This window comes from Barbus barbus (genome assembly GCF_936440315.1).
Source record: "Barbus barbus genome assembly, chromosome: 12".
Classification (NCBI taxonomy): Eukaryota; Metazoa; Chordata; class Actinopteri; order Cypriniformes; family Cyprinidae; genus Barbus; species Barbus barbus.
Genome location: NC_136740.1, coordinates 11,900,520 through 11,927,296, shown reverse-complemented (window position 1 = coordinate 11,927,296; position 26,777 = coordinate 11,900,520). Strand labels below are relative to the sequence as shown.

Here is a 26,777-nt window from a genome sequence, read left to right as displayed (position 1 = left end):
ACAAATTAAGATATTTTTCTTGAAATTCAAAGCCATGAGAATACTTTTTGAGCGCAAAGAGGAATGCACGTGATTGGAATGTCGTGAATGCATGTCGAATTCTGACACGGAAGAGAAGAAATCGTTGAATGAAGTTGTTTTTGTTTTCTGCACAAAAAGTATTCTTGTAGCTTCATAAAATTAAGATTGAACCACTGATGTCACATGAACTATTTTATCGATGTCCTTACTACCTTTCTGGGTCCTGAACATGGTAGTTGTGTTGCTGTCTATGCAGGGTCAGAAAGCTCTCAGATTTCATCAAAAATATCTTAATTTGTGTTCTGAAGATGAATGAAGGTCTTACAGGTTTGGAACGACATTAGGGTGAGTAATTAATGACAGAATTTGCATTGTTGCGTGAACTATCCCTTTAATACCTATTCAAAGACAAAGCCACATAATTATGTGTAATGGAGAAAAATCCAAACTATTTGATGAATGCAACTTTTTAAATATCCAAAAACAAACTGAATAAACTTATTATTTTCCCTTGTCTTCTTGTCTTAAAAACACTTCTGCCAATGACATCCCTTTTGATAAAAAAAAAAGCATATGCTAGATAGGTATGTTTTGAAGCATGGCTGTTGGTTTAAGCTGGTTCTTAGCTGGTCATGTGCTGGTCCTAAGCAACTAGCTCCTGCTCAGGACCATCTTAGGCCCAGCACATGAGAAGCTTAAACCAGCTCATGACCAGCTAAGAACCAGCAGCCATGCTTCAAAACATACCTAACCAGCATATGCTGTTTTTTTCAACAGGGATATGAAGGGTGTGTCCATGAGCCCTGTTTGAGAAGTGCTATTATGTTTGCAAATCCATTTGGCCATGCCAGTGGCTCAGAATTTATATTTAATTAATTAATCTAGTCAGAGAGCAAGAAATACTTATTTATATTCATTCATATTTAAATTAAATTATATTCATTAAATGTGATTACATTTTTGGTTGATGTTCTGCCAAAATTCAGACTTTTAGAATATCTCGCATAAAATCGGCAGTCAGTCACTAATCCTGAATATTCAAGATAATAAGACCTGCAGCATAAGTTTAAAAAAAAACCTGCCCTCTATTGTGCTATTTAATATCAGCCCACGCGATATGAGCTGGTCAAATTAAAATATACTACAAAAATCGACTATTACAGGTGGCACACTGTGTTTGGATTGCTGGTTCAGACCAGGAATTGTCCGAGCTCCGGCTAAGCCCACCCTGCATAATTGGTTAAACTTGGCCTGGCCGCTTTAACCCAGGTTGTATATCACCGTCTTGAAGTTCACTTTATCTTAACAGCTTTAATGCAGATTTAAGGAACCTCTCATGTTCACTTCAAAGCTCCGTTCCGAAAGCCTTCGAAGTCAGAGACTAAAACCTCTGTATCGCCTTCAGTATCAGAAGCCGGACTCTGGTTGAGTGTGGGAAAATTTTTTAGAGAGCAACTGCATTGTATACTCCAGTTCTGTCTATTTAGGAAATTCACTCCTTAAACATATCCTGTGAAAAGACTGTCCAGAGAAGTACAGGAATGAAAATAACTTTATTTAAAAAAGGTGATGTGTGACAGAAGGGAACGCGTATGGTTACAAACGAAATGTGACATTCTATCACTAGCAGACCGTTCTTATTAACATCCAGAACAGTGGAACAGACAACAGGAACGAAACAGGCCAGCTCAGGTTGACTCACACAGGCTTTTTGTAGACAGAGTGATGGCTCACATCAATTAAACATGTTTTCCTCTATAAGTTTATTTTTGTTGTTGTTTTTCAGAGGATCTCAGTCACAAAAACAACAGTTTTACACCAAATGTTTGAAATAAAAAAGAAAAATACAGGAAAGATGGCTCGCTAACAAAAAAATGACAATGGTACATTTCTTGAAACTATCACGCAAGTTGATCCGAGCTCTTCATAAAGAAAGACAACGAATGGCAACACTCAGGAGAGAACAGAACGATTACCTTTTTTTTCTACCGAAGTAACATCAAGCCTGCATGTCGTGGTAAACACATCACATGGGAATACAGAGGAAATGATTGGTTTTAAAAGGGGGCTCCCCCCGCCGTCTCCTCACTCACTTTGTAATTTGCCTCAACAGTAAATCAGAGCTCACTGCTGGGCCCTCTGACTTCAGCGTGGAGTTGTCCTCTCCCAGCATTCCTGCGCTCATGAATCATTCTGATTCCTGGCTTCCACCAGGCATTTCCTCTACAACTCTCTCCCTCTCAAAATTCAGCAAGGAGCAGAGCGCTGCTCACGATCCAGGGCAGCCTTCGATTTGGGCCACAGGAGAACAGGGAACACAGAATGTCATTCTAGAGCTTTCTAGATTTTGCTCCAACTGTTAAAGGAATATTCTGGGTTGCAATGCAAGTTTAGCTCAATCGACAGCAAAAAATGAATGAGGCCAATCCATTAAAATACTCACCATTATAATAGTACTTAATATGGATGTTAACATGATTTTAATATGAAAAATTGCTTACTAATCTTTTCTGCATAAAGTTATGAGTGTTACAACTTTCCTGCCATATGACAACAGAATGTTTAAAACCCAAAAATGACCATAAAAATGATGACAACAACTTTAAAACTCAAATAATAGACAACTTTCAATAGAAAAATGTATTACATTTTGTATAAAATTATATTATTGGCTGTTAGCAAAAATTTGGGGCCCAATCAACTTCCTTTGTTTTTTTTAATTTATGATAAACATTATCCTACAAGTGCTGTTAACTGAGTTTAACTTGTGTCAGACCTAGAATATTCCTTTTATTCTGTTGTGGTGTGGATTTTCATGTTTTTTTTTTTATCATACAAACTGTAACATATCTTTATAATAGCATTCATAAAAAGCAAAGAAAGATCTATAAGAAATCCATAGTGCCATGGGAAATCACATAAATATCCTACAAGAGCTTCGAGTTGCTGTTTCTCAAAGGGTGGGTAGAAAGTAGAAAGGATTTCTTAAATTATTATTTCAACAAACAATCAAAAACTGCTTCTTAGCATTTAAAAGACCAAGTTGGCTAAATTCTCATCTTATTCAATTATATACAAAACATACAACGTACAATACAGAGACCACTTCACAAGTTCACAAATTAGATCAGTTCAGGAGCTCCCAAAGCAATGGCTCTGTGTCGTGTAAGCATGTCGCGTGTATGTTAGCCTGTGCCTTCGAGTGCAAAGGTGTATCTGTCGTTTCATATCATGGCCTGGATCACCATCCTGCCTTTAACATGGTGAATGTAGGAGCTCTGCTTGTTGGCCAGGCTCTGAGTGGACATTGTCTCATCATCACTGGCGTTGGGCTCCTCTTTCACCCGAATGACTCCACGGTGGGTGTCCCGTAGCTCGGTGGGTGAAGCAGAGGTGTTGCTGTCGGGGCTGTGCTTTCTGATGACGCCACCAGAGGGCGAGCTGTCCTCCTGCATGGCCTGGTCATAAAAATCCTCTCCTTCTTCCTCCTCTGACTCCTGCAGGTGGACGTTTGGCTGACGAAGCTGCCCAATTGATTTTGAAAGCATCTATGGGAGAGAGAAACATGATTTGTTATTGGATGTTCACAAGTGTTTCAGTCAATGAACGATTTATTGTCCCTGTGCCAATTCAGGCAACACAAACACTGTCATTTACCAGAATTGGAACTCATTCACAAGATGGAATAAAAGCCAAACAGTGCGCCTCATATAAATACATCCTACGTCAAGTAAATATAGTCATTGTGTCCTGGAATTAGTCAAATACTTTTTATATCTCCCACTAGCCTGTAAGCGGATGTAAAATTACACAGGTGCCCTATTTAGCGCAGGTAAAACAGTCAGTTATTAAACCAGAAAGCTAATCCCTGATTTCACAGACCTCATGACCTCATTTCTTTCAGAAATCATTTATTACTCCTAGCTACAACAGTTTAGGGTTACAGACCATCCAAAGAGAGATTATTTACTTATTAATAATTAGTAAGAATAATTAGGAGTCGCTTCCAGTCAGATCACATAATTTTTATGGTACAAACTGAATTCAGCTGTTGAACAAATAGCAGGGTCAATTAAATAGCATCTATTAATTTATTTATATAAAATACATAAAAATGCTATTCATAAATAAGATTTGAACTAGTGCTGTCAAACAATTAATCGTGATTAATTGCATTGAAAATAAAAGTTTGTTTACATAATATATGTGTGTGTGCTGTGTATATTTATTAGTTATATATAAATAAAAACACATACAGTATTTACATGTATATACTTATATTATATATAAATATATTTAATATATAAACATAACATATTTTTCTTAAATATATACATGCATGTGTGTGTATTTATATATGGGTGATTTTTAGACTATGGGCACTTTTAGGTTCTTGGTCATATTTTTAAAAATACATATAATTTTGGACAAATTCCTCTTTCTTTGTCAAACTAACAATAAAACAAACATAAAAACTTTTTACTACCTTCATATAATTTTTTCATACTTTTCAACCTCCTTATATGTGTCAAAATCATATTTTTAAACATGACATATCTGGTAACTATTAATGTACCTGAATTAAGCACTAGTAAAATAATTAAAATACATTATAGTATTTAATGTGAGACCACTATCAATATAACTTTTTATACAAAATATAGCTGTCGCACAGTATTGGTGTCATTTCCACCACAACACTGTAATGTCCCTTTAAAAAGTTTGTGTGAAAGATTGTTTAGGGGGTTTCTATGGACATGTTCAGTGACATCAGAGCGCATGTTGGACATGGAGGGAATTTAAATTTTCATCAATATATGAAAAAAAATCAAGGTAAATATTGCTTGATCAGCTAATATATTTATTCTACGTCATTTCCAAACATGCTGTACCTTCAAGGTTTTTTTAAAAAAGCTAAAAAAAATTTATTAAATAAGTGTATTTTGCATACATTAAATGCTAAGTATTAATTCAAAGCTACTCAGTGAAGTTATCTTCCATTTTTTCACAAAAAACTACAGAAAAGTCATTTCCACCACAGTCATTTCCACCACACTGCCTCTGTGGTGGAAATGACATTTATGCTTTCAAAGTACAATTGATATGTTTAATGACTTTGTGAATTGAGTTTAATGAGTGTGATGAGTTTAAGACTTTTTCTAATAAATATCTTTGCTGTTTCTCTACATTCACGTTAATTCATTGTCATTTCCACAACACCCTGTCATTTGCACCACCACCCTGTCATTTCCATCACCACACATTTAAAAAAAAAAATTTAAAAAGTTCTCATCACACATTAAAAATATATCCACAATTTATGAGCTCATGCTCTACTTAATATAAAAATTCAAGTTATTTATTTTCTAACAAGCTCTTACCCAAACCAATATAAAATTTCAGAGTATGACAGGTGTACAGTTCAGAATTTGGTCCTTAGGGCAGTTAATTTATCTCATTGACAATTGTATAATTATTGTACATTGTGGAAAAACTGTTAAAACTAGTTACAAAAATGATCTCACACAATTCTTGAGTGGCATAAGTTATTCTATATTTAAATAACAGCTTTATATTGAGATGTGGTGGAAATGACATTTGTTCATTGCAGGTCGGAAAAATTTAAAATATTAACAATTTCTCTTGTAATCTAAGTTTGTCCTCTTACAGACCTTAAAACTAGACAAATTATTTAAATTTATGAGGCTGTTACACGTGACTTTTGAACAAGTTTTTTTTTTTATTCAACTTCACAAGGCTAAAAGTGCCCCTAGTTGAAATGTATTATACATAATAAATATACACAGTACACACACACATATTATGTAAACAAAAACGTTTATTTTGAATGTGATTAATCACGATTAATCGTTTGACAGCACTAATTAGAAAACATCTCTTATATGATGAGCATGTTTGAATTTCTGAAATAAAATTAATTTTGATATTTTGGGGGGCATAAAGTTAGAAATGCCAGAGTGATGCAACTGTCCTAATATCATAATGAAGAAAAAAGCTTAATTAAAAATTTCTTTTTTTTTTTTTGAAAATTAATCCTTAAATAGTTTGGAATAATCTACTACTATGTCTTAGAAAAAATATTTTAGCTTAATTGTTTATTAACATAAAATTGGAGTCATATGGTGCAACCAATATGCAGTAAACATGCAGAAAAATTACAATATGAAACTATATCTTAATTTATAAATGTGTATCAAGGTAAAAACCTCCTAAAATATCGGATTGATATTTTTAGTTCAAACTGTAAAATGTCATGTGGTACGACTCCCCCAAAAAATATACCTAAAAAGGTTTTTGAAAATAATTATTTGTGTACACTCATATGTGTTCAACGTGTAGGGAAAATATGTTTTAAGATTTTACATGATGGTTTACCCACATGAAACCACATGAGTCAGTGAATGCAGATTTTTAATAGTTTCCAAATTCATATGACAACAACATGAATACAAAGACTACATTTCCAAGAACCTGTGCTTTTTTTATGCACACTGTATTTAAACTAGTGCTGTCAAACGATTAATCGCGATTAATTGCATCCAAAATAAAAGTTTTTGTTTGCATAATATATGTGTGTGTTCTGTGTATATTTATTATGTATATATAAACACACATACAGTATATATTTTGAAAATATTTACATGCATTTACATGCCTATATTTATATTCATATAATTTATATTATAAATAAAAATATTTAATTTATAAACATAACATATTTTTCTGAAATATATACATGCATGTGTGTGTATTTATATATACACATAACAAATATACACAGCACACATACATAGCCTATATTATGTAAACAAAAACTTTTATTTTAATCTTGAGCAATCATTTGACAGCACTAATTTAAACATGATTTGCTACAGTTTCACAACATGAAAAACAAATGAGTTAGCAACTTTCAAACTACAGTCTTGCAACTATACCAGTCATTCGTGACTCAGATTAGACTGGGGGTTTTTTGTACATGGCCCTGGAGGACATAACAATAAATAGCCAAAAACAAGTGCTCTCTGGGCACTTTTGATATTCATGTCTGAAAATTGCACTTGTAACCTTGAATTTCCCATAGTACTCTCAGCAATAATAAGGCAGATCAGTCTGCAAGCTCCCGCAAACAATGGAGTCTTTCACAGCGCGAGCCTCCCATGTTGCTAACCTTGCATGCGCGGCATTGCAATAATTGCACTTAAACGGATGGCCAGGTCACGGCTGCTGGTGCACAGAAACACAAATATTTCCACAGGGGAACAAAAGTATGTCTTCTATCCACTTTGGTGCCCATTTGAACTTGTCCCTGTGCAATTTTGTGGTGTTAGCATGCAACTGATGCCTTAAGCTATGCTAATTTAAGTGCCGCTTCTGAACCCAGAACAGGTTTTTCCCTCACATAATAGAGATGGGCTGTCCAACTTTAGTTTCCATGTGAACTAAATGGTATTTCAAGGAAAATGTGCTTTAGGATGACAACATAATCATTCAGCTTCATCCTCATCCTCCCATTACAGCACTAAAGTCATTGTTGCACTGACAGGTTGATTAAATGATTGTACCTTGTTGATGTGGATCTGTTGCTGGTACTGTTTCTGCTTCTCCAGGAAGTTCTGGTGTTGCTGCTGAATCACAAGTTGAGCTAGTGTGCTCTGGGGCAGCGGAGCCGATTGGGTTCGGTTTAAGGGCCGGTGACGAGGCAGTTTCGGTCGGGTGCTGCTTGGAGAGCTTTCCATCATGGCCAGTGGAGAAGGAGGATGCACAGGACTTTGACCTATGTAACAAAATGTATGGATCTGATAAATATAAATCTAATAGAATAAAAGTTTCACCCTCTCTGTCCTGATTTCATTTAAAGGAATGGTGCACCCAAAAATTAAATTTGTCACTATACTCATTCTAAATCTCCTTAGTATGTTCCCTAGAGAAGAAGTAAAGCTCAATTTGTGAATGAATCATTCTTTTAGGTTGGATCTTTTCAATGAATTGGTTGATTCAGTTTACAAAGCAGTCTGGATGATTTGATCACAAGGCTGGAATACACCACATTACTTTTGCCCAGAACACCAGTTTACAGTCTGGATAAGTTGACGCTAGCTGCTAAAAGTGAGACAGAGTCTACAGATTTGAGTTGACAGATTTCACTCAGAACTGTGTAGTGTATAATGGGCACAGACTTCCTTCGGACTTCAGACCTATCCAGTCTGAGGACATCAAACATTTGATATTTTGAGACGATTTTAGAACACATTGTTCACATTTGTCATTTCTCATAGCAACGAGAAGCAAGTTTCTGCTTGAGTTTTTTGTGTTAAGAACGATTTGAAAGTCTGGTAGCATCATATTGTTTAGTGTTTGATGCCCATTTTTCCTCTGTAACCATTTACAAAGTCTAAATCTGTTAGATAGTTAAATCTGTTCAGATATGAAAAGCCATGTTGTGTATTCGAGCCTTCAGTCTCAATGACCAAGGCTGTGTTTTCCAAAAGCATTGTAAGCCTAAGTGCTGTATATCGTAGACCCATTGCCACCAATGGAGCTACAATTAACTTAGGCTTACGATGCTTTTGGGAAACGCAGCCTAGTATGTTCATCATACAAAGCTATCGCATGACTTCAGAAGACTTTGATCCCTTTATGTTGCTTTTTTGAAGCTTCAAGTATCTAGTCCCCATTTATTTCATTGAAGAAAGAAAGGAAAAAAGTCATATGGGTTTGGAACAAGGTTACAACCTATATTGCACTGTTGAGCAAGCCACTTAACCCCATGTTACTCCAGGGGGAATGTACCTGTAACTTAACAATGCGAAGTGAAAGCTATGAAAAAAGATGTAGCCTATCCAGTTGAAAACTAATTCTATTCTGCTGAATCTTTTTAAGTATTATGTAAGAATTTTATTTCTGTCATGACAACTCTCAGATAGTTTGGCATGGTAATGTACATCACAATGTTTGAGTGTTTGGTCTTGGCGGAATAGATCTGCAACGCTGCTGCTGCTGCAGAGCAAGTATGGACTTGCTACTGCCAATGCATCCACATCATGCTGCTGTGAGCATGTAAGAAATACTGCTGCTGCACATATAACATATATGAATAAACCCCATATATAGCATACGTGAATTACCCCGTAGCAGATCTATATAGGTGTAGCTGAGGAAGGTGGAGGGTTTCTGAAGCACACTACAACTGCTACAGCAACCACTAGCCATGTATTCGAATATTGAGCATCAAGCACATTGGCTGCTGATACAAAAAAAAAAAACAATCAGCTGCGCCTTGTGATGATGTCATTATGCCAGATTGAGTTATACATATGGGACTGTACCATCTAGAGTTTCATGACAGAACTTTGGCTATATTGAAGCTCTGATGTTCTCACCAGTAGAGAGGATCTTTTGGTGGCGGAGTTGCTCTTTCTGGAGGAGGTGCTGGAGGAGAGCTTGGTGGCTGCTGCTCACTTTAGTCTCCATTGAAACAGACAGGGGCACTGGACCCAAAAGTTGGGTGGGCAAACCTTGAATGACCGCTGATACGCCACCACCCTCAACATGCTTCTCCTGAAGTCCTAAAGCAGCCTGAGAGGTGACAGAGAGGATATTGTCGATTCATTTCAATTGGTACAGTTGCAAAAGTATTGAATTAACTGATTCAAACCTCAGTATGTGCTCTGATAAATAAGGGACTGTTTGGAATGGTCTTGGATTGTTCAGATCAGGAAGTCTCTTATAGCCAAATATATGCATACACATGTATTCTTGTTTATTTAATCTTCTAGGTAGGGAGCAATAAACTATTTAAACGGCAAATTAACTCTAGATTAAATATTATTTGGAGCTACACTTGATTATTCTGGTTTGGCTGGACTTTAAACAGCAGTAATAGATGAGGTGACTGGGGAGGGCTGGAGTGCAACCGACACCAGACACTTAAACACAATATTTATCTAAGGCCTATAAAATCCCCCAAGGTCAAAGGCCAGCACCCTGAGGCTACACATATCATCCAGTCAGCCAGTGATGGCTAGTCTTTCAACAGTCAAAGCACTATGCAGCTGAGCCAAGGCCATAAACTACATTTCCCCTCATTTATCAATGTAAACATCCACATCAAATTCATTAGAATTAAATCAGTATTGGTGACTCTATTGGAATTCAAAAGAGACATAAATTAAAAATGTGATTTTTCAATAATAATGTCCTGATTATACCTTATAGTCGAGTGACAGCTTACACCAAGAGTGACAACAAAATGATATTAAAATATTAAATATTCACACTATATATTGCACCAAAACTATTCACACTTAATACAATATGGAATTCTATATATCATATTTAAATGTAAATTTAAATATGATATATATTAATATTATATATAAAATGTTTATATATACACACGTACATATGTGTACATATGAAATATATTCATAAATTATACTCTTAGTTTAAGAATCTTCTTTCAAAAACATTAAAACATCTTCATAATTCCAAACGTTTGACTGGTAAATGAACAATATCACACAAGAAGAAGAAATATCACATAAAACTACTATATTATTAATTCATTCATTACTTAACAGTGAACGCTTATATAAATATAAATAAAATATATATACTATACTGCATAAATATATTAATATATTTTTAATATTGATATAGAGACAAATAATATTATATTTTATAAAAAAGTTTCAGCAAAATATTTAAATACTTAAAATATTAAAATATTTATTTATATTTTGTTTTGTTTTTTTACTAAAATATTAAAATATTATATAATATGTAGTTTTGCACTTAAGTGTCATCAATCTTTTGAAAAGCCTTAATGCCTGAATATATATATATATATATATATATATATATATATATATACATACATACTCATTGCAGTCTCAGTGTTACAGAGTTCATAGGGAAGCATTGTGTCATGTTGTTCATGCCAAAAATCCAGAGGAAGTTATGAAAGATTATGCATGTTATTATTTGACTTACACTGATGGGAGAAGAGGCAGCTGAGAGACCCAGGGAGATATTGGGCAGCGATGGAGACGTATAGAGATTTAACATAGACATTGAGCTTTCAGGCCCTAATAACCTCGGCTGTGACGGCCACCGCTGTGATGGAAAAAGAGAGGGAGGAAGGGAGGGAGGGAGAGAGAAAGAGAGATATTTTGAAATCCCACTATGGACCACTGGAAAGAGCAACAGCAACAGAACAATAAACTACTGTACTAAAACAAATGATGGTTTTGTTCCTGGCACATTAAGTTCCGTATCATTTACAAAATATTATTACTTGCCTATAAGGCCCTAAATGGTTTAGCTCCTGCGTACCTAACTTGTCTTCTACCATGCTACAATCCAACCCGCTCCCTAAGGTCGCAAAACTCTGGACTTTTGGTAGTACCTAGGATAGCAAAATCCACTAAAGGAGGTAGAGCTTTTTCACATTTGGCTCCCAAACTCTAGAATAGCCTTCATGATAACGTTCAGGGTTCAGACACACTCTCTCTGTTTAAATCTAGATTAAAGACACATCTCTTTAGCGAAGCATTCACATAATGCATTTTATAATCTTGTACTGCAGTTATATCTGATCAAATGTACATTATTATTATTCTTTAGCTTGGGTTGAATAAATCATTTTTGCTTAGATGGAACAGCAGCTACGCTAATTATGTCTCTATTTGTTTCTCTGTTTCTGTCACGGGATTAACATCCCGTGGTAACTAGGAATTACAGAAGCTTCAATCTGGATCCAACCCTTAAATGATCTGAGATGACCGAACACCTGAGAAAAGATAATGCCAACACCTCAGAGGACCTCAGAGGATGCCAACGCTCAGACAACATACAGAATTACCAAATTTTGCCATAAGTTAAATATTTTAAGGTTCTGCAATATATAAATATATTGTGGAAACTTAATTTCCTGTAGAGCTGCTTTGCAACGATTTGTATTGTAAAAAGCGCTATACAAATAAACTTGAACTTGAACTTGAACAGCGGAGCTGTATGAGCTCAACTGGAGGACGTAAAACCAAGGCCACAGAGAAGCTCACAAACGCAGAATCGTATCCCATTTGCTATCATTTCTCAAACTAAACTGTATCAGAGTAAAAGCAGTCTCACTGCTGATCAGTTTTTGACTGTACTTCCTCCACCCAGTGGTGTGGCCCATCAGCATGTGGCAGAGGGGCTGTACTGTTTACCCTCCAATCCCTCCTGCCTATTCACTGACCTGTATGTGGATATCCGGCCTTATTTGACCCAGGGGACCAGTTCCCTCTGAAAGAAGATACCCAATGTAACGGATCACAAACACGGCTGGCTTTCGAAACTGGCGCGGTGTCTGCGGGTAGCACCGGTGCGATCCATGAGACATCAAGCTAATGTCAATACAATAGCGATCGGGCGTGTTAGTGTTGTTAACGTGTCTTTGGCTACCAGCGGCTGATGGATCAATTAAGCTCAACCACCCACCACCTCGACCCTGGATCGCAGCGCAATAAGCATTCCTTGTCGGCTATTGCATTGGAGGTCCATGGGAGTGTAAACAGTGGTGTTGAAGAATAACACAGCTGCTAAGCTGAGGCTTCACAGAGACATGTCGCATTTGCCCAGAATACACCTCTTTTGAGCAAAGTCCACAGGGACCCGGAGAAACCAAGCCGTGAAGCCACCAGCAAGTGAGTCAGAGGGAGCTAATGAACATCAGCAAAAGGGAAAAGCCCTCCATGTTCATATAGGATATTTTGGGTTCAATACAAGTTACGCTCAGTTGGCAGTAGGGCTGCATCCCTTACAAAAAGTAACCATGGTTTTACTGTAGTGTAGTAACCAGGTTTTTTGGTGTATTGATTACCATTTGTGTAACCACAATTTTACTAAAAATACCATGGTTAACCATGGTAAACTGAACCATGGTTAATTTGTGGTTAACAGTTTAACTACTGTAACCATGGGTTTTTGGTTTTATTTGTAGTAAAACCATGCTTAATTGGGATGATATGATTTTTTTTTTTTTTTAAGATTGTAGGGCTTTACAATTTGGCTCACAATTTTGTGATTATATATGCAAATGATTATGAAATTCTTATTAAAATTAACAAAAACTTACAATTATAAATTTCACCATAAGATACTAAAAACACTGTAACGAGCTGCTCACGTGTAAATGAACACAATGCCATGCGCTTCACGCAGTGCATACTTTTTAAATTAAATTCTGGCTTGTTCTTAGTTTTCTTTAGAAAAAAGCAAAAATTAAGGTTATAATGGAATTGATTGAGGCCCATTTTTGGACGATTTAAAATAAAAAATGAAGTTAGTTGTTTTGTTAAACCTAAACTTTATGGTCATATCAGAGGTTTAGTCCTTATGCTGTCATGGCAATGAAATAAAACTGAATATAACTTTACACAGAAAAAGTTAGTAAGCGTCTTCTTCACAATACAATTAATGGGCTTATTTATTTGTTTGTTTGTTTGTTTGTTACGTCTTGTGTCTATAATGTTGAAACATTGAGTATTTTAACATTTACAAATTGGCCCCTTTCACTTCCATTCTTAATGCCTCACTGTAAACCAACACTTTTTTAAAGAATAGGGGAGTCAGAGTTGGTGATTTATATATAATATAAAGTCGAATGAGCTTTAGATGTGCTGAACCTGGAACCTGCACACTATTTTGAAGGTTGGCAGTAAGAATATCCATAGATGAGCCCTGTACATAACTTTATTTTGAACTATATCTGATCTACTCTTTCTTGCCCTGCGCTTTACGAGAGCTTCAGGCAAAGAAAACCACATAGCTATGCCAGTAAAGGTTAGCGGTACAGAGCAGGAGTTTGTGGGAGGAAGTGAACTGACTCTTTATTGTCCGTGCTGGGAGCCGTTTTCATTGGACTGAGACGGACAAGCAGGTCACAGGCTGTAGAGACAGACTTGTGTTTTCATAGCTGCATGAAGACAGGCTGGGCTTGTGTCAAGACAAATTAATGGGTGTGGCCTGGTGGCCATCAAATTTTCTTTTTAGTCGTACAGGTTTTAATCTTTCAGGAAAGCTTTGATGAAACTGCTGTGAGAAAACTTAACTGTTAATAGACTTGCTTGCCTGTAATAAAACATGTTTAATGTAAGTACCTCAGTACGTGTGGTGACTGGTAGAGAGGACGGTCCGTTTTCAGCCCCCAAGGCACTGCAGGCCCCGTTGGGTGAACTGGGCCCTGATCCTGGTGCACTGCTGCTGGCTGTGGATTCTGAGGAAGATTCAATTAAACAGACATAAGTGCAAGAATAGACATTATTGATAATATATTATATATACTGTAGATCTATAAATCCTTCATATTGTTTTAAAAAAAACCTTTATATCAAATTCAACAAATGTTTTATATGAAATTAAATATCAAGTGTAAATTCCAGGTATATTTTACATACAATTTGAGTACATGCAGTTGTCATTGTGCAATATTAACATTTTCAATAAGGTTTTGAAATACATTTTCAAGATAAAATGATTTTCAATTTCAATAAGGTTTTTAAATATGTTTTTTTTATGTGTTACTTCATGCTTAACTTTTTTTTAACGAAACAATATTAATAAAATAATGGGGTTTTTTTTATGTAATCTTTTTGTTTCAAAAATGTCATGCTTTTTTCTTCATTTTGAAACCACCCTGTTACTTCTGATTTGCCCCCCCCCAGTAATATCAAAATGAATTTTAATTCAGAAATGTATTTTAAAAAATTCTATGTATACATATTGCAATTTTTAAATCTTTTAAAATAAATGAATAGATGTAAACATAAGAAAATAAACATCATTCCATTGACCCATCTATCTATTTTTGAGATAATCAGCAATAGGAGGATGTCATATCTGGCATATTTACATTTACTGGATGACAATCTTGCCACATTGTTTCCAAAGCCAACCACCAACTGCTGCCACTCATACATTACAAATAAACACAAGTGACTGCAACACAATGGAAAAAATCATTCAACCGGCCAAGGCTCAAAACCGCACTAGATGGTCCTCTGGATGACACCTGGCAGAGCAGCTGTTACATAACAACATCAGCACACTGAGCTGTACAGACCATGGACGGCTGCTGTGATTACTGGAGAGAAACCGCCAGCGAACAGCCAACCGGTAGATCTTATTGTTTATGCCCCAGGTATGTTGTCTAATTTTAAGATGCATTATGGGATGGCACTCCTACCCAGAAGCTCCAGGGCTCTCTTTTTGAAGGGTGTCATGATGCTCCCTTCCTTCCTCCTAAGAAGCGGGCTGCTTCTCCTCTCTGCAACCTTCTGCTTTAACCTGGACCGCACCTTCAGATTGGGCTCTGAGACTGGAGAGAAAACATAATAACACGTTAATCAAATATTCAGGATCTCAACTGTTTAGTCTAAACTTTTCTAGTCAAGCGTTGTTACGGAAATGTTTTGATGCATTTGTAGCTATGCATGTCAGAAAGTAGGAGAGAGGAATCCACATTGTTCTGCAGTAGCATTCCTGTACTGTGATGTTATAGGACTGTGATTAGATCTGTGGGCATTTGCAGGTTGTTTTCAAAGATCAGAGTTTCCTCATCATCTGGAGTAAATTAGCCTGAGCAACAAAGGCTTTAAGTAAGAAAAAAAAAAGAGCCAGGCTGACCATACACCATCAAACAAATATGCTCAGAAAAATAAGAAAGAATAAATTTAGGTATTTAAATAATAAATATATTTAAAAAATATATATTTGTATAGAAATTAGTGCTGTTAAACGATTAATCGCGATTAATTGCATCCAAAATAAAAGTTTTTGTTTACATAATACATGTGTGTGTACTGTCTATATTTATTATGTATATATAAATACACACATATGCATGTATACATTTCTGAAAAAAAATATTATATTATATATATATATTAGATATATTTATATATAATATAAATTATATGAATATAAATATAGACATGTAAATAGATATTTGTCTACTAAATATTTTCAATATATATACTGTATGTGTGTGTATTTATATACATAATAAATATACACAGTACACACACATATATTATGTAAACAAAAACTTTTATTTTGGATGCGATTAATCATTTGACAGCACTAATTGAAATTAACATTTAGGATCAGTAAAATCTTTTATTAAAGAAATACTACTTTTATTCAGCAAAGACACATTAAACTGATTGAAAAGGAAAGTATTCCTTAATAATGTTGCACAAGATTTCGATTTCAAATAAATGTTGTTCTATTGCTTTTCAGAAACCTGAAACAAAAATAATAAGCTGCAAATTCTTTTTCAACATTAATAATAATAACAAAAGTGTTACATGATGAAATAACATCAACTTGTTAGAATGGTTTTATTATAACATTTTAAAATATATTAAAAATAGATAACCATTTAAACTGTAATAGTATATTACAGTACTACTGTTTTTACTGTATTAATTTTTTTACCATACATAATATTTAATCTAAATAAACTATTACATTAATTTCCATGATATTATTAAAATTATTAGCGTATTGCAGTTTTCCTCAATCGCTTTTTTGTTAATCCTTGACATTTGCAAAACAGTAAGTGCATTTCTCGTACAAATAGCAAAACACCATGGATTACCTGCAAAAGCCAGTCTCTTGCTCAAAATACTTAGTTCATCTCTCAAAAATAAATATATGTGTCAGTAAACATGTCAGTGCCATCAGAATGACAAGTCCTTGTGTCATTGTGTACTTATTAGACAGTCAAATTGCTTAGTCATGTTGTCAATATAACGGTGTACTCTGGAGGGATGTTCTGATGTAAACTATGGCAACAGTTTGGATAACAGTTACTGTACTGACATGCAGAAGGCTGCACTTCTTATGTATGCCATATTTCCTTTCAAAAGTACAAATTTACACATTACTGTATGTGGGATATTGATTGAAAGGGAATGTTTCAAAATGTTTGAATTATTGAGGATATGGTCGATCTCCCAATTTTTAGCTGCACCCTTCAGCCATTGTAAGGCCATGATTGACAACATTATTTCATCTGATATGCACCTCTGTCCTTGGCCTCTTCTTGTCCTTGGCCTCTGTACACTTCCATGCATCCTCACTTCTCTTCTTCCTCTCGGCTGTTGTCCCTGATCGTTTTCTGGATGTTCATCCATCGTCAGAATTTGTAACTTTTGTGTTGTCCTCTGTCTATATATGCTTCCTTATATCTTATATGCTATATATCCAATTGAAGGGTCATGAAATACACCTTTGAGCTATTTCAGAGAATTGGTTTATAATTGGTTGATCTATATTGAGAGTCAAGATTCATTTGCACAGTTCATGGGAAATTTACAAAAAATCGTGTGTAGAAAATATGCTTGACAGTTTATGACAACTAGATCAACCATTTTGCATTTAATGACTTATACGATGAACTAATGACTAGATGTTTTGAGAGGTAAAACAATAGCACAGAGTTTATATAACTATGTAATACATTTGATCAACATGACATAAGCAATTGATAATGTAGGAAACAGCAGAGAATTGTACATAATAATTTGCATGGATGTACCAAAGCATTTGCAACTTGTTCAAAGAAATGAGAAACTGCTTTTTTGATGTGCACAAGTGACACAATGATGTGAAGATTGAACAGGTAGTTTTGAGAATTTCAATTCTGATCTGAGAAATGTACCAAAGCGACTGAGAAAAACTGTAATACTAGAATAATAACAACTCCAAATAATTCAATCTATAGATATTTTATGAAGTCTACTAGATATTTAAATGAACTCAAGACTTTAGCAATGTTTAGCTGTAGAGGTTCTTTTTTAATAGTTAGTCTCTGTATGGTAGTAAATAAATTACCAGACAAATTTGGTGGTAACAGATGTTTTGGTGAGTGACTGCAGCACGCCACACCCTGTCTATGCAAATACATATTCATGCAAAATGTGTAAAAAAAAAAGAAAGACCGCAAGTGAAGAAGAAATCTACATAATTATATTAAATAATAATAATAATAATAATTTGTTACATTTATATAGCGCTTTTCTAGGCACTCAAAGCGCTTTACATAGTAAGGGGGGTATCTCCTCGTCCACCACCAGATAAACCATATGGAGTATTTTGTCGTCATTTAAATATTGTTGAATTATGGAGATGTGTCTGTTTATATGACTGTAATGTACAGGCAAGTGTTTCTAAACAACTCTCTGATGGGAAGCGAGTGAGTAAGCCAGCCACCCACATTCAGTCCCTCCCTTTGGGAAACACCCACAATACAACTTGCAGCCAAAAATACAGAAATTCAGTCTCATTATTATGAGCACTGTTTTTATTTGTTTCCCCTCAGTTCCCCATTGTGCAATAGTAACACTACCATCAAGTGTGTGCAATTTATAATCTAGATCATTGGTTCTCTACTGGTTTGCTTCACAAGCTGCACTGGACATACACTGGCAAACAAACAACAGTACAAAAATTGTTTAGCAAGAGAAGATGAAGATTAGACACAGACAGACAGACAGACAGACAGACAGATAGACAGATAGACAGATAGATAGATAGATAGATAGATAGATAGATAGATAGATAGATAGATAGATAGATAGATAGATAGATAGATAGATAGATAGATAGATAGATAGATAGATAGATAGATAGATAGATAGATAAAATAATCTTGTTTTCTGTTTTAAATAAGATTATTTTGCTTACCCCATTGGCAGATTATTTTGCTTGTTTTTAAGAAAAAAGTCACTTAATTTTGACTTGTTTTTTTCTGGAAACAAGACAATAATTTCTACTTGTCTAGAAAATCCTTCTTGATTTCAGAATTGTTCGATATTTTGGCTGGAAACAAGAAAAGCATTTTTTTGCAGTGAAGGAGGGAGAGAGAGATTGTTGCCATACTAAAAAGACAGCTGACCAAATGGATATGATCATATAGGATGAGTTAGTATGAGAAGTGGAGGTCATGGGAAGACACAGCTGTAAGCAGTAATCTCAGAGGAGAGAACGAGAGGGAGAGAACTGGACCGCAGGCTGGGCTGCTATTTCAGGCCTCTTCAGAAGCAGAGGCAGGACTGTCTGCTCCCATCCAGCAGCGCACTAATGGGATGTAAATCCCGCTAGCGGAGTGGGCCGAGAGTGAACTGCAGGGAGCCCTCTCCAATCCGCCTTGCACCCCACACCGTCCTGATTGCCTTCTATTTTTATTCGGCGCTACAGCCTGTCACCACGGGAACACTACCCTATTGTTGTGGAGGTGGAAGAGCGATTGTTGGTGGGTTTAGTAGGAGGCTGTGATCGTGATGCCATGGGAGAACACATCGCTCTACTCCACAAAAACAGCGGTGTGACAGGCCGACACCTGCTTGATTTTTCCTCACGCTGACACACGGCCTGGAACCAGAGGCCAAGTCAAACAGGAATATATATGAGGCAAAGACTTAACAGGCACATAAATCAATCATATTATTACATTTGAAAGCAGCGCTGGAGGGCACACACTGCTGAGGTCTATTTATTGTGTTGTCTCAACCCAAAGACAAAGTTCCCCTCAGAGTTGTGTGGCGTAGCATGTGTCTGACAAGTGTGAAGAGTGTATATGTATGCGCAAAGTGACCAAAAAAGATCATATCTTCTAAGATGTGCTAACCATGGTCAATAATTAACACTCAGCAAATAGAGTAAAAATGGCTAAATAAATAAAACGCAGTTGCTTGTTGTTAGTTATGGTAACTTAATACATTAAACCAGTATTCAGAGATGTTCAGTGATGTAAATAGTGAGAGACAGGATTATTATTGTTAAATGGAACTAAATCTATTAAAAATATATTGTTACTTGAAATAAAATGTAAAAAACTTTAGCAACATCTCTCATTTTCATTTAGATTAAGCTACAGTAGTAAAATAACTAAAACTAAAAGCAATAAATAAAATGAATAAATAAATAAGACATACAAATACTATAAAAAAAACAAAATTACTACAAAAACAAAAATTTAAGTGAAATTAGACAAGGACATTCAACTGACATAAGGACAAATATAAAAATAAGGCAAAACATGACTGGTAAGAAATATTTATGACTAGTAAATTTTAGCAGTTCACACTAATTCCACTGTATTGGCACTATATTGTTAATAAGATTATATGTGCATTTTTTTTATCAGGGTAAATATTGACAAATTTTTTACACTAATACATTATAAATAAATCATTTATTATATATAAATATTCTAAAGTTTATATTCCTTATTTTAAGATTCAGATCATTATCTACTATTAACTTAAAGGCACAGCAATAGACTATGGCAAAAAAGAACATGTTTACTGTGTATATTACTATTTATGTATGTATGTATGTATATATATATATATATATATATATATATATATATATATATAATCATATTATATATATCTAACCAGTCAGGCATTTCAATTTTGGTGCTTCCTTAAATTTTGAGAATTTTTGGCATTTCTTTTGAAGAATAGCTTAGTCAAATTTTCTAAAGGCAATGTGTACTTGCACACACCTGATCCTGCCTGCTGCCTCTCTGATACTTTTTCTCTCATTAGTAAAAATACAAACACCTGTTTACCCAGGAGACGAGGACTATGTGATGCAACAATACTGCCCTTGCAAACCATATTACTTCATCTCGGTTCATTTTTCTTTTTTTCCCTTCCCCCATCGCCTTCATATCCGTTAGGGGGAAATAGCATGACATAATAAAACAAGCCTGGTCTTGGGGGCCCAAAATATCCACCATTTAAACCACACAAACTCAAATGCCTCTCATCTCAGCTGCACCTGCTCCACATGTTTGGTATGTGGGTCAAGACTAAGAAGGTTTTTCCTTCTCTTCAATAAGCTGGACTATTCCTGCCCGCAGCAGTGTCACGTGCCACCACACAGATCTTTTCTGGTCCATAACTCGGCGCACAGAAGATACATGGCGACTAAACAAACATGTAATGTTTTGGAGCTAAATGGCTTGTTTGTCTTTGACAACTTCAGTCGAGAACAGTGTGATCAAACCAAAGCCACATTGAGTTCTGCAGATGATACGGCGCTATGGATTCAAGAGTAATGAAGGATACCTCTTTAAAAACGTTCCTGTTGCACTCACTAAATTTGCCTTGTTTTGGTTAGTGCTCCCCACAGCGCTAACCTAACCTCTTGACATATGCCAGTCAAGCATCTCAGATGAAATCCAGGACGTGGAACAACCAGCATCTTTGTGTGGCTCCTGTTGCATGCCTACTTTGAGGGGAGTCTAATTGAGACAGACAGGAAGAGGGGGAAGGGACCTTGCATGGGTGTGACCACATATAGAGTTTGGAATCCAACTAGTAGGAAATAGGTTTTAAAAGTTTTAGGCAATGGATAAGATTAACACACTTAAAGATGAGTAGTTCCATACATATGGTGCACATTGATGAACTAAATAAACTTAAATGGTTTATTCCAAAAGTTTGTTGCTTGAATAAGTTCGACAACAATGAATAAACAAAAACTTTTAATTGAAAAATTAAGATATGTAGCAGCAGGCATAATTGTATTATTATTTCTTAGAGAGAATAAAACTGTGCATTAAAATTGTCCACTATAGTCATATGGTGCAACTAACTTGAAACAGAGGAAAAAAAGGGAAAAAAGATTAGGAAGCGATATCACAAAGTGTGTCAAGGTCTCTTAAAATATCATGTATTTTGTGTCAAGGTTTCTGAAAATATTAGATATTTGTATCTTTTTTTCACAAAGCAAGGTTAATAAAATATCATATGGTGCAATTTCTCAAAAACTTTATTATATCTATGAATTAATCATTTAAAAAAACGTTTTTACATTTAAATTATTTACATTTTTTAAATACTTTTTACACTCATTTTACACTCACATGTATTCAAATATACTCAAATTATACTACTGATGATTATAACTTGATAGTTACACCACATGACATTAATGTAATGAGTCATAATGTAAACGTTTCTTAAAAAAAAAATTTAAAACCATATGAATCCAACATGAACACAATGACCCATTTCTAAAAATTTGAAATAAATGTTTTTTGAAATAAGAAGATTTTTTGTTTTCTTTATTATGGTCACACCATATGTTATTGATCTCAATACTGTGGGATAGGGACCAAAGCAGTTCACATTTGTAAGTTTTCCTAACAGCAACAGCTCAGGCCTCTCTCTCTCTCTCTCTCTCTCTCTTTGCTTGGGACAGCCATTGCTTTCTCAGCAGGCTGTTTGGATTCCAGAACCTTCCGTTCCTTTTAGTTCTCAGGATATTGGCTGGTTTCAGTGGAGCGAAGCAGAAATTGATGCTGAAACTGGGAGGTTACTGTTCAAAAGCTAAGACAATAAACACGTCTCTTTCATGTGTCTATAAAGTGCTTATTTGAACAGAACAACCTAGATAATTACCTTAGATTAGTTTACATTTGGCAGACACAGTCCGCATAATTTAGGATTAAACCTCACTTGCCTGATCCCTAAATTATGTAAATACACAACATGCCAACCCATATGGTAAAACATTTAAGCAGGTATAATTGTTTACCGTAATAATTCAAAGGGACACAAAGGGGAAGGAATGTAATGTCATTTCCGTGACTTAACAGCATAGTTATGAACAGTTCGGCCTTTGCAAGAACTCATGACTGGCCAGCCAAGTGGGAGTCATGACTCACATTAATACTGACTTCCTACGAGACTCCTTCCAGCACTGAGTCAATAAACCTGTGGTGTTTTCTGTGAAAAGTCAAGGATTTTCTAAATAATTAAAGCCTCTTATATAGCTGAAAATTATATATCTTTAGCGTTTTAGGAAATTTGTGGTTCTATAGCAGGAAAAGAAATCCTACTGTGGAAATCCACTCTTCGTTAAACTATCCCTGAAATAATGCAAATCTGAGCCTATGCGTCGTCTCTCAAGGGATCATGTAATTCTGGGAAAAAGACTTTTGAGTCATAACCCCACCTCCCATGTTTCATAAAGCAATAAAAACTGAAATTAAATATAATTTGTCGTATGTCTCATGAATGCAACACACATTATGGTGATATTACGAAACGATAGTGTGAGTAACGTCTTTCTGTGACAGTTTTGAGAGGCCAACTTTTAGAGACCTACCTGTCTTCCTCAGAGGAAAGTCGTCCCGGGAGTCTTGTGGGGAGAGCAGGGAGATCTTGCAGGAGGAGGGCGCTCCTCCCAAAGGAGGTGAACTTTGCTCCAGAGAGGTGTGATGGGAGGCCCTGAACAGAAAGGAGATGCAAACTGAACTCCTGAACTTACCTCACAGCCATAAATACAGCTGACAGCTCTTCTGTGCTCTAGTACTATCCACCTTAGTATCACATTACTGATTATTAGTTCAAATCACCTATATATTATTACCTTGGAAAGTCTAAAATGTTCCTCCAGTCTTGCTTTATTTTTTTATATATATATATATATATATATTACAACATTTAAATACACAATCATTCAAAAGTTTGGAGTAAATAAGATTAAAAAAAATAAATTAATACTTTTATTCAGAAAGGACGCATTATATTCTTAAAAAGTGACAGTAAAGATATTTATAATGTTACAAAGATATGTTAAATAAATGTTGTTCTTTTAAACATAATATTCATGAAATAATCCTGAAAATAATGTATATTAAGCAACACAACTGTTTTTGACAATGATAATAATAAGAAATGTTTCTTGAGCATCCGATAAGCTTATTAGCATGATTTCTGAAGGATCATGAAGTAATGATGCTGAAAATTCAGCTTTGCCATCACATGAATAAATTAGTTTTTAAACCATATGCAAATAAAAACACAGGTATTTTAAATTGCAATAATATTTCAAAATATTACTGTTTTACTGTATTTTTGATCAAATAAATGCAGCATAAGAGACTTCTTTCACAACATTACAAATTTTACTGACACCAAACTTTACAATCATAGTGAATAATATTTTGATTTATCTATTAAGATGTTACGTTTTTAATAGTGCTGTCAAACGATTAATCGCGATTAATCACATTACATAATATATGTGTGTGTACTGTGTATATTTATTATGTATATATAAATACACACACATACATATATATATTTAAGAAAAATATTTTACGTTTATATATTAAATATCTATATATAATTTATATTAATATAAATATATACATCCAAATACATGTAAATACTTATTATGTGTGTGTGTGTGTCTTTTTATATATACATAATATACACAGTACACACACATATATTATGTAAACAAAAACCTTTATTTTGGATGTGATTAATCGCGATTAATCGTTTGACAGTACTAGTTTTTAAATAGTATCTAAATTTAAATTAATTTAAAATGAAAAGTTTAAAAAAAATAAATCCAGCTCTTTTAAAACAGCAAATGTTTTTAAGGTATTTGAGGTATGTGAAGGTTACTTACGCGTACCACAGTTTGGAGCTCTGGGGGATCCCATTGGTTGTACCGTCTTTGGTGGATTTACTCAACAGAAACTCTTGGAGTTTCTGCTTGACCTCAGTGCTGGCCACTGCACCTGTCAGACCAGGAGACGCACAAACAGAAATTATGAGCATCTTGGGGTTGATTCAAATTATATTTAGATACAATAAAACTGAAATATTCCTAACAGAGCTCGACTAACATTCTGTGGTTGGCGTGATACAGTCACTGTAAACAGAAAGAATGTTTGTTTCCAGAGTTTGGCTTCATTTCAAGGTCAGAGCAATGACTGTATTACTGCCACTCCCAGACACAGCAGGATCGGCCTCAAACAATAGCATCTCTCTCCTACACATTCACCCACACACTCCTCTCAAAAGCTCCAGTTCAGATGCCTCTGTAACATCATTGGCTAAACATTTTTGAGCACCTTTAAACAAAAGAAGGAATATCTCCCTCTTCTGGACAGCAGCAGTGAAGCACTCTTGAAGGCTGTTAAATAAAATGTTGTGCAAAATTTACATAATTGAGTTCTTTATGAGTAATTTGTATGAAACCTGTCAAGGGTGTTAATATTAAGTCATATTTCTATGACTTAAATAAGACAAAATTAAGAAATGATGTCTTCTTACAAAAAAGGGAACTATCAAAAACTAAATCTATTCTAATGGTGCATACGTTTTTTAAAAAATATGAAATTATTTTAATTATCCTAATTATTCGTGATAATTAAGCACATTTTCCTCCAACATTTTATTATCATTATTATTAATCTGTAATCATATAGTTACTTCTTACTTCTATATATATTATTTATATATATATATATATATATATATATACACGTGTATGTTTACTAAATGAAGATGTATTAATTTTTATTTAATGATTTAATTTTAATGGATTTTTCAACACCTCTCTAGTGAACATGGAAAAGAAGCAGACGTCATATAAAGGTGTCATTTGACTGATGACATTTTGATGGTATTAGGTACAGACAGGTTGTGGAGTGTTTGAGTGTTGTGTGGGTGAACATGAGCGTGAGCGTGAGCGTGATGATGAGCTCTTACTCTCTCTGCTCTTCTCTCTGTTGCGGAGGACCAGGACTTGTTGTTCACGGCGATGTCTCTCCAGTTCTCTCTCCTGACTCTGGAGCTCTAGTTTCCTCTCTTTCTCCAGCTGCTCCTGTTGTTGCTTCATAGCAAGTAGCTCCTGCTGCAACTGAGAGGCAGATATTTATTATACCTTTATTCATCTAGTTGGACTGTACGGTTGTACTTCTTGATTTTTGTGTTGCGTCAGCTCAGTATTTCAACAGGGTTGTGTTGGTACCTTCAAATGCTCCTGTATCTGAGCTTGATGCTGGCGAACCAGGTTCTCGTGCTGCTTCTGGAACTCACTGATGAGTAACTGTTTCTGAATCTGCTGCTGTTTCTGAATGAGGAGCAGCTCTTGTTGAAGTTGTCTTTCCCACAGAGTGGGATCTGAAGCAGAGCTCTGCATCCTAACGTCTGTACGAAGGTCCAGTGGGGAGCCCGGATCAAGAGCCAGTAGAATCTCTGGCTTAATGTCCACTGAGAAACAAAGAAGGAGAATAGAAGGATTTAGTACAAAAGTCTTTAAAATATTTATTATTATTAATTATTCGATATATTTAAACGATCAGGTATACATATATGAGGATATGAATATCTTTGGTTTTGAAATTGTTAATATTTAAAAAACTCGAGTCCATCAAATCAAAGTCATGTGGTACAACCAGCATGCATTGTTTTTATGACAAGTCAAGACCATGTGTAAAATGCAATGTGTTCACTACTGCAAAACATGACATTCATGAATAATTATAAAAATAAAATAACTAAACAAATAAATAAATAAACGTTTAACCTTGACAATTTATTCATTCATATGTATTCATTGCGAGAGAATGTTTTTTATTGTATTATTTTTACTTGATAGTTACACCACATGACACTTTTAGAGACATTAAATTTAAACTTTATTATTTTAAAATTAATGTGAAAATAATTGTTGTATGGGTTTTAAAGTCAAGTTGGCTTTCAGTGTTTTTAGTGTTCATCAGCTGTTAAAAAAAAAATTGCTATAAAATTGATTCTAACAATATTGTTCCTGTGTCATTATCATTATAGTTGTGTTGATAGTTATAGCTTGGTGTGAACAGCTCTTAAGCTGAATCTTCCAAAATGCTAGAAAATGTTGTC

The 26,777-nt window shown here is 34.9% G+C and overlaps 1 protein-coding gene across 2 annotated transcripts in view; it reads right to left on the bottom strand.

Annotated features, from left to right (window-relative positions):
- Positions 1 to 1,556: 1,556 nt before the first annotated feature.
- The window catches only part of LOC306878113 (histone deacetylase 9-B), a 38,827-nt gene continuing 13,606 nt past the window's right edge, over positions 1,557 to 26,777 (bottom strand). The window contains exons 2-11 of one of the 2 annotated variants that reach the window (XM_079430236.1): positions 25,885 to 26,126; positions 25,623 to 25,773; positions 24,535 to 24,646; positions 23,221 to 23,342; positions 15,272 to 15,403; positions 14,187 to 14,302; positions 11,035 to 11,157; positions 9,423 to 9,618; positions 7,605 to 7,816; positions 1,557 to 3,569 (exon numbers count right to left, since the gene is read on the bottom strand). In XM_079430236.1, the coding sequence (XP_079286362.1) occupies positions 3,246 to 3,569; positions 7,605 to 7,816; positions 9,423 to 9,618; positions 11,035 to 11,157; positions 14,187 to 14,302; positions 15,272 to 15,403; positions 23,221 to 23,342; positions 24,535 to 24,646; positions 25,623 to 25,773; positions 25,885 to 26,126 (1,730 nt within the window). In that variant the 3' untranslated portion in view covers positions 1,557 to 3,245. The remainder of the gene's footprint in view (positions 3,570 to 7,604; positions 7,817 to 9,422; positions 9,619 to 11,034; positions 11,158 to 14,186; positions 14,303 to 15,271; positions 15,404 to 23,220; positions 23,343 to 24,534; positions 24,647 to 25,622; positions 25,774 to 25,884; positions 26,127 to 26,777) is intronic. The other variant, XM_079430237.1, reaches the window with a different exon arrangement.